This window comes from Macadamia integrifolia, chromosome 2 (genome assembly GCF_013358625.1).
Source record: "Macadamia integrifolia cultivar HAES 741 chromosome 2, SCU_Mint_v3, whole genome shotgun sequence".
Lineage (NCBI taxonomy): Eukaryota > Viridiplantae > Streptophyta > Magnoliopsida > Proteales > Proteaceae > Macadamia > Macadamia integrifolia.
In genome coordinates this window covers 5,105,462-5,114,909 of record NC_056558.1, presented here as the reverse complement: position 1 = coordinate 5,114,909, position 9,448 = coordinate 5,105,462, and the positions used below count along the sequence as shown (strand labels likewise).

General features: G+C 43.3%; 2 protein-coding genes across 2 annotated transcripts in view; one reads left to right on the top strand and one right to left on the bottom strand.

The window, feature by feature from the left end:
- LOC122067161 (uncharacterized membrane protein YuiD-like) overlaps positions 1-9,448 on the top strand; it is a gene marked incomplete at its 5' end in the record, with an annotated part of 99,062 nt that overhangs the window by 4,508 nt on the left and 85,106 nt on the right.
- LOC122067153 lies at positions 7,677-9,360 on the bottom strand. Its single transcript, XM_042630997.1, has 2 exons — positions 8,564-9,360; positions 7,677-8,473 (listed from the first exon to the last, which is right to left on the bottom strand). Exons 1-2 carry the CDS (start codon positions 8,891-8,893, stop codon positions 7,880-7,882), a joined length of 924 nt encoding a protein of 307 aa, XP_042486931.1. The 5' UTR covers positions 8,894-9,360; the 3' UTR covers positions 7,677-7,879.

Below are 9,448 nucleotides of genomic sequence, written 5' to 3'. Positions count from 1 at the left end.
AGCTCTATGGCCTAATTTACTAGACGACCGGACATATCTGGCCGTTGCAATATTTTCTTCAGAGGCTGGTCAGTGAGTACGCATACCGTATGTGACTGAAAATATGGCCTCAGCTTCCTTGCCGCCGTCACGAGGGCGTACGCCACTTTTTCCGCCTTTCGGTATCTTGTCTCGGCATCTAAAAGGGTTCGGCTGACGTAGTATATTGGCCGTTGTTGCTTTCCTTCCTCTTTCGTCAGTACAGCTGTAGGACATCTCCGGTGTTTGGCTTTGTCAGCAATGGGGGTGCGGCCAAGTACTCCTTCAATTGCTCGAAAGATCTTTCGCACTCCTCCGTCCACTCGAACCTTTTAGCCCCTTTCAGCGCCTTGAAGAAAGGAAGGCATCTATCAGCAGACCGGGACATAAATCTTCCTAGGGCAGCTACCCGACCCGTCAGCTCCTGGACTTGCTTTACGTTATGGGGTGACCTCATGTCCCGAATGGCTTGTATTTTAACTGGGTTGGCTTCGATTCCTCTCTCTGAAACGATGAAGCCGAGGAACTTCCCCGAGGCTACTCCGAAGGCACATTTTGCTGGATTCAGCTTCATGCCGTACCGTCGTAGCACTTGGAACGCCTCTTCCAAGTCTTGGATGTGCCTTTCTGCCTTCAGGCTTTTCACGAGCATGTCATCCACGTACACTTCCATGGTCTTGCCTATCAGCCCTTTAAAAACTTTGTTCACCAACCTCTGATAGGTGGCCCCCGCGTTCTTTAGTCCGAAAGGCATGACCTCATAGCAGTACAACCCTCCCTCAGTTATGAAGGACGTTTTCGGGACATCAGCCTCGGCCATTTTGATTTGGTTGTACCCCGAGTATGCATCCATGAAACTCAGCGTCTCGTATCCCGCCGTCGCGTCGATGAGCAGGTCTATCTTTGGCAGGGGGTATGCATCCTTGGGGCAGGCCTTATTCAGGTCGGTGAAGTCGATGCAGATCCTCCACTTCCCGTTTGCCTTCGGGACCATCACCACGTTAGATATCCACTCCGGGTACTGGATCTCGCGGATGAACCGGGCCTTCAGTAACTTTTCCACTTCCTCGTTTATCTTCTTCTGTCTTTCTGGGGCGAACGACCTTTTCCTCTGCTGCACCGGCTTCTTCATGGGGCTAACGTTCAGGTGATGTTCTATTACTTCTCGGTCGATCCCGGGCATATCCGATGCCGACCAAGCGAATACGTCAGCGTTGCTCCGCAGGAATGAGACGAGTCTTTCTTGTTGCGGCCCTCGCATGGTAGCCCCAATCTGGAATTGCCGGGTGTCGTCTCCCTCTTCAGCTTCAACTTGCACCAAATCTTCGGCCGGCTCTCCCCGTTGATAGCTGACATCATCACGTAGATCCTCTATTGGGAGCGTCTCACCCACCTTTTCTTTTCCCCAGAGGGTAGTGGCGTAACATCTTCGGGACGTCTCCTGATCACCCCGACACTCCCCGACGCCATTCTTAGTTGGGAACTTCATTTTGAGATGGGGGGTGGAGACGATGGCCTTTAACAGATTCAACCCGACTCTTCCTAGTATGGCATTATACGCTGATGTAATGCTTACTACCAGGAAGTTGATCATCACCGTCGCCTGGCGATCTCCGGTGCCAGCCCGAACCGGCAGCTCTATCGACCCTTCCACCTTCACCGGGGTGCCAGAGAATCCTTGCAGCGGGTGTTCGACCTTTTTTTACTTTCCTTCGTCGAGGCCCATCTTCCGGAAAGCTTCGAGGAACAGGATATCAGCTGAGCTGCCGTTATCCACTAAGATCCTTTTTACTTTGCAATCTCCTATAGTCATGGCGATGACCAAGGCATCATCATGCGGGGTCTGTACCCCTTCCAGATCATCGTCTGAGAATGAGATGACCGTCCCCGTCTTTGCCTTCTTGTTCGACCATTCTGCCACATGTACGCTCCTCGCGTAGGCCTTCGCCTTCCTGGCAGAGACCGAATTCTCTCCTGCGGCCGGGCCTCCACAGATGGTTGCTATAACTCTTGTTGGGCTCTTGTTCTCCTCTCGAGGCCGGCGTCCATCTCCCTCTGGTGTCTGGTTTCTCCGCTGTTCTTGATTTCCTCTGCGGGCGAGCCCCCCTCTTTCATACCGACCTGCACCATCTCTCCGACGGTTATCTCTCCGGCCAGTGCCTTCTAGAGCCAGCTCTTTCTCCCGGTCTACAAATCTGCCTAAGTATCCCCTTCTGATCATTCCTTCTATCTCCCCCTTGAGATGCCAACAGTCCTCGGTGTCATGGCCGTGGTCTCTGTGGAAGTGGCAGTATCTATCCACATTGCGTCTTTCGGGATGTCTCCCCATCTTTCCTGGCCACTTCATGGCCCTGGCATCTGGAGAATCTTTTATCTGCATTAACACCTCCGTTCGTCTTCGGTTCAGGGGTGCATACCTCTCAAACTTCCTTGGTGGATTGGGGGCCCTACCGCGCTCGGACTTTTGTCTTTTTCCTTCTTCGATGGGTTTATCATCAACCCTTAAAGGTCTCTTCCTCGCCGCCTTCCTTTCGACTTCTTCATCTGCCTGGAGGGTTTCCTCCATCTGGATATACTTATCGCATCGCGCCCTCAACTCGGTCAGATCTCTAGGCGTATGCTTCGCCAGGGACCTCTTCAATTCCTTGTCCTTGACGCCACCTAGCAGGGCCGTGAACTCCTCCTTCGGATCAAGGCCCCTGATCGTGATCTTTTCTTGTTGGAATCGCTTCATGTAATTCCGCAGCGATTCCCCTTCTTACTGTTTGACGTTGGTTAGGTTTAACGTAGTCTTCTGGAGGGGCTGGCTACTAGAGAACCCCTTCACAAAGAAGTAGCTCAGGTCGCTGAAGCTGTGGATCGACTTCGTCGGTAGTCGGTTATACCACAGCCTCGCCGCCCCCCTGAACGTCAATGGAAGGGCCCGACACATAATATTTTCTGAGACGCGATGAAATTGCATGGCGACCTTAAAGCCTTCCAAGTGATCGACGGGGTCCCCCGACCCGTCATAGGTGTCGTACTTAGGCAGGCGAAAACCGACCGGGAGCGGGTCCCTCATGACCTCGTCAGCTAAGGCCGTATCATTGGTGAGGTCGGGCTCGCGGTTCCCAGTCTGGTTTTCTGCCACCTTCTGATCTCGTCCTTCAGGTCTAAGATCATCCTCTTTAATCCCGAGTCCTCGGACCTCTGTTTGTCTCCTTGGTGCTGATCCCCATGCGGGTCTCTGGCGGCGCGTCGCGTCCTACTTCGGGGCGCGGGACTCTCCCTTGCTCGGTTTCTGGGATCGCGGCCGGCCCTCGTCAATCCCGTACTGCTTCGGTCTTCTTCTCGAGCCCTCTCGAACTGGACGTGAGTCCCCGGGGGTGCTCCGCCGGTCTTATGGGAGACAGCTTTGGAGACCTCCCTCATAGTCTCTGCCATCCGGTTATATTTGTTCTGGAGGTCTTCGAACTGCTGCCTTGTCACGTACTCCTGGGCCGCGGGAGGCTGATGGTCGCTGCCTTCCCGTACTGAATATTCAGCCGACCGCTGGCATCTGACGGACACTTCCCGGTCATCATGACCCCTTTCCCGTCCAGTCTCGGCCGAGGGAGGAAGCTCCCCTGAAGGTTCTTCCCCCATGTCTACGTTGGACGTCGCTCTCGTCCTTCTTCGGTTGTAGGTTCTCCCCACCATTACCGTCGTTCCCACAGACGGCGCCAATCTGTTGCTGCCAAAAACCCCGCTGGTCCAACCTACACAAACACAGACGACGGAGGCCCAGAACTTTGTCCGGGGTTAGTCCTCCGACGCTCAAGTCAGGGTCGGCGGCACAGTTTAATAAGTGGGTAATGGCGAGGGTCTCAGAACTTACCTTCCCCTTTCTTCCGTGCCTTCTTATATAGCTCTTCGGCCTTAGGGTTTTTTCCCCTTCTTCCCTCTTAGAGTCCTACTATAATACGTCCAACCTTCTGGGAGAATATTCCCCTCATGCAGACGACGTGACCCCGCGTGATTCTGCGGGCGTGCCTCGGTGATTGAGCGTGCTCGGGTGTGAGTGGTTCCTTGGGCCCTTCGTCTGGTGGGGGACACGTGTCCTAACAGTGACACGTGTCATTACCCCCCACCGAGAGGTTATTTTGGCTATATCACCCGATGATTGAAAAAGCTAAAGTTGACATAGAGATTATATGATCAGCTGCAAAACATACAGGAAAAAAAATAGATTCATAGGTCTGTCTTCTTATAACTATATGAAACTGCGATCATTGAAAGGTCAAAGCTAAACTCTTGCAAAGCATGAAAGACACAAGTTTCTCACACAGTTAAACCACTCCGATTTTTACTAAGAAATTAGTCTACATGGATTATTAGGTAAATAAGATTCATTGCATTAATAGGTTTGAGTCATATTCTGTGTAATATCCCACCCCAAAATTATCCCATGTAATTACCCCATGAGTTAAAGGGAAAATGAGGAAGGAAGAAAAAAAAAATGAAAAGAAGAGAGGGGGGTTACGTGAGTAGGATTTCCTCACATTGTTTTTGAAATTAAAAGAGAAAGAGAGGAAGGTGAGGTGGAACCCACCTGTTCCCTCACCTCCCTCATTTATTGATAAACAAATAAAATAAAAATAAAAGAAAGGAGAGAGATGAGAGTGACGTGTGTGCAAATGTGATGGAGGTCAAGACAAGGGACGAAGGGAGTGTGCATATGCATCTCCTCTTCAAATTAATGTTGGATTTTAAAAATAAAAGAAATGAACAAGGTAAAATTGTGCATGTGTGTGTGAAAGAGAGAGAGAGAAAGAAAAAAAAAGAAAAGAAAAAGAGAGAGGGTTGAGTAAAAAGAGGACTCTCTATGTCTTAGAAAAAATAAATACTACTACTAATAATAATAATGATAACAACAATAATAACAGTAGTAGTAATAATAATAATAATAATAATAATAATAATAATAATAATAATAATAGATTAACGGAAGATAAAATTTAAGAGAAAGAGAGAGAATGCAAGAAAGAGAATGAGAGAGGATGAAGGTAGTGTTTAATTAAATAAAAGACATTCAGTTACAAATAAATTTAACACACTAGTTATACATTAATTGAAATGCAAATGAAGAAAAAGAAAAATCTATAAGAAAGAAGGGAAAGAAAGAAATGAAACAAAAGAAGGAATAAAAGGAAAAACAAAAGTTAGAGGGAGCTTTGAGAAGGAGATGGAAGAGAGACCGAGAGCTAGGAAGTGGGATGAGGAAGCAATGGTTAGGGAAGGTTTGTGTACATGTAGCTATACCCTGAGTAAGTGGACTATGCTATGATTCACCTGATATGCATGAGATTCTTTATAGTATACATATATATGTATTTTTATAAATGAAAAGTAGTTTTAAAACACAGTTGTTCATAAAAGAGGTTTTAAAGCATAGTTTCATATCCGCCAAGAAACGTGGAGGTGAGACCCCAGGTCAAGATACTACCCAGATCCTTTGAGCTCAAGAGCAAGACAAGGGAGAGGAGTTGAGACAGGTCAATAAGGCTCTGTACTGTACCGATTCTGTTTTTTTAACATGATTTTGGGTCTAGCACACTTTTTTGCATTTCTATTTTTTTTTGGAGTGATTCTGCATCTTAAAAGTTGTATGGTAATCGCAAAAAAAAATTGATTTTGTAACATGAAAGAAACAGAAACTTGTATGGTTTGTACTTAACAGAATCGTTTCTATTAGAAACCAATATTTACATAAAGTGTCATCTTCACCATGGGTGTCAAAGTTGTGATTTTTAAATAAAATCTAAGGATAGTCAATGGTTTTTTAATAAATTCTAAGTTATGAAAACCATTATTACCCAAATAGCTTAAGTCGAATGAGGCAAATAAGAATATCTCCATATCAACAACATGGTGTTCACTTCAAATATGAAATATTTGGCTGTGTTTCCTTGCCATATGAAATATGAAATGTTTCAACAAAAATATGATCTATCATAATAACATAAAAGTATGAACAAGAATAAATTCAAGTATTGACATAATTCTTAAAGTATCTAATTATGAACTTAAGGGCATAAATTAGGTCTTCCAACTTAATTCTTAACTGCAAAACATGTCCCACTACTTCAAAGTTTAAATCCAATCATCAAAATGTAATCATGTAATTTGAGCCATTCCGGCTTTAACAGCTAACTCATTTGCAATACTTTTTCCTAAGATCATCCATCTGTCTTCTTCTTTCTGCTAAGCTTATACTAATGTGAGCCGGTGGTACATAATCTTGAATTTCTTCAGGATCCTCATTCCACCAATTTTTACCGAACTCCTCAAAATTCTTGTCTGCAATTTCTTCCTCCCGAACGAAGTTGTGAAGTGCACAACAAGGAATGATGATGCATGTTTGGGTGTTCAGTGGAAAACATGGCATTTTGCTGAGAATTGGGAATCGCTTCTTCAAAGAACCAAAACTGCGCTCTATGACATTCCTAACAGAAGAGTGTCTATTATTAAATAGCTCTACTGCTGTCCTTGGACGTCTATTCCTATAATCATTTAGATGGTATCTTTGTCCTTTGAACGGTATCAAGAACCCAGTAGTAGATGGATAACCAGAATCAACCACATAATATTTATCTAGCACGTAAAGTGAAAAGTAATGAATCAACACAATATGTAAAATAGAGCATAATCAACTGGTGAGGTTAAGATTTAGAATGTACCAGGTGGAGGATGAGGAAATTCAAATTTAGGGTTATTCAATGCCTCATTGAATACTCGACAATCATTTGCAGAACCCTCCCAGCCAGCGTACACAAAAGTGAATTTCATGTCAGGGTCACATGCACACATAACATTCCAGGTCGTATCTCCTTTCCTTCCTTTGTACAATATTTGTTTGGGTAGAGGTACAAAAGCACTAACATGAGTGCCATCAATCGCGCCAATGCAGTCCTAGTACCAATACATGGATATTCATCAAATCAAACCACGTATAACCACAAAATAACATAATCATTGTTTTAATTATAAGCAACATACCTTGAAGAAAGGATAGAGCTTTGGTTTTTCAAGAATCTGTTTAGGGAAACGACTAAAGTTTGGAGGTTTGATATTCTCTTGTCCCAGTAGTATGAAAGCACGTAACACTTTCTTAAAGTGTTCACCTATAGTGTTAAGAGAATGCTAAAAGTGTTCTGCTATGTCTCTATACCTACCATTGTGACCAACGATAGATGTAAACATTTCCAACTACTCATCCACTCTTAAATATCGACTATCTTCCAACCAACCACGTTGTCGCATTAATGCTTCAAGGTTGAGGAAGACATGGCGTTTCATTTTATACTGTTCATAGAATCTGTCTACATGTCCGTTTAGAACCTCACTCACTCGCTCTGGTCCTGTCAATTTACTATCTCATATGGGCTCTCTAATGTATAATGAATCACGTGCTTTCATCAACAACATCATACACATCATGATTTCTGCATCAGTGTCATCCCTTTCCATTTGTTCAATGTGTTCCCTAGATGCGATTATTCTTTGATCCATTCCTATAATATAAAATTAGAAATATGAAAACACATCAAACCACAATTTTGAACAAATATCCAAGACATCAAATACTACAGTTAGAAAAAAAAGTCAAGACACAATCATCCAAAACACCTTAAAAAAAATGAAGGAAAACATAGCAAACCATCAAAGTTAAAAGTAGTGTCAAGGTACAATGAACAAATATTAAGGACATCAAATACTACAGTTATAAAAAAAAGTCAAGACACAGTCATCCATAACATCTTAAAAAGTGAAAGAAAACATAGCAAACCATCAAAGTTAAAAGTAGTGTTAAGGCACAATCCAAGTAGAGTTATCAATCTATCTAATTAAAAGAACTTTTCAAGAAGCAAACTACTGAAGGGTAGGAAGGAGTATTGACTTCCGATGAGGAGGGCAGGAAAATTAATGCTTCTCTCCATTGCGGGTCAGCCATTAACTTCCGAAGTGCTTTCTCGTATAGTGCTTCATCTAACTCATATCCTGACTCAAGCACCTCCATGGCCCTAGTAATCCCGTACATCTGTTCCGCATTTTGGGTTGAAGCAGTGGACATGCTCGCATCTCGTTCTACCCTTGATTTACTCATATCTTGAATTGCCTTGCATGCCATTGACCAATCATTAGACTTGCTCCTCCTCCTTTTTGTATTTGGAGTCCTATCATGCCTATGCTTAGTAGCTAGCCTTTTTTCCACTGCTTCAGTTTGAGTGTCACCTAATGGAGTAACTTCATCAGCGGAACTTGACTCATCACAAGACTCAATCATATTCCTAGCATCATCAGCCCCCATAGTTTCCAACACGGTTGTTTGAGTCCCACTTCCTTCGTCGTCTGCATATGTATCACCAAATACCATACATAGTTCTAGCCATTGTGGTAGTCCGTGCTTCTTATATCGTGCCCAAGTAGGGTTATCCTAATAAATAAAAAATACGCATAATCAAATACTTGAATTGATATATCCTGACATTTCAAAATACTCAAATTAAATACAAATTGAGCATACCTTAATATGCGATTCCCAGATGGATTCATCATCAACAGTACAAGTTCTTGAAGCAGTATCCCAACCAAAACCAGTTGTCTCCAATAGCTTCTTAAACTGACTATAATCCTGCCTCAGTTTGCTCACTTTGTTCTTCAACTGTATAATGGCATAGTTGACCCCAGTTTTTTCTTTGAAGTTATTGGCAATGTTGTTCCAACCAGCTTTATTAAAAGTCGAAGTAGTCCTATTTCCTTTCTTAACTTCCTCTACCATCAGAAAAATAAGGGTGTCTACATTTGCTTGGCTCCATTTTGCAGTCTCATTAACTGCTTGTTTTGAAGTTGACATTTTCTCACTATTTTACCCAAAAAAAAAGAACATGAATTTAAAATCCAAATTGAAAACACTGATTTTCACCAAGGCACCCTAACCCTTAATCTATGAAACCCCTATGACCTTACTCACACAGGGCTTTCAAAGGCCTTCAAATGAGGTTTTGAATACATATTGGGCTGTACTAAAATGAACCAATGGCATTCATAAGAAAACTAGCAGGAACATGAAATTTTCAGGCATATATAATACCAACAAATGGCTATTTTGGAAAACTTCACTTCAATTCACTCCAGTAATAAATTAGAAAGATGTTATATGCCTATTCGGAAGTGATTTTATGATCGCACCATATTAAAAACGAAGAGTGAGGAAAACTTGTCTAGAAAGATGAAAGAAGTTTCAAGGAAAAAAGATTTAGTTGCAAAGAGAGAAGCAAATGCAATTGATGCAACTAAAGTCAGTGATTGTGCTAAACCTTCATGTAATGGTAAGAATAGAAGCCACAGGATGGTCCCACACTAATTATTGTAGCATGAATCTATTATTTCCTTGTCAGGCTAACCAAGA

Coding starts and splice junctions, on each gene's coding strand:
- LOC122067153 (XM_042630997.1), bottom strand. CDS start 8,893: ATGTCAACTTCAAAACAAGCAGTTAATGAGACTGCAAAATGGAGCCAA. Junction 8,474..8,563: donor TCTGGGAATCGCATATTAAG/GTATGCTCAATT, acceptor TTTATTTATTAG/GATAACCCTACTTGGGCACG.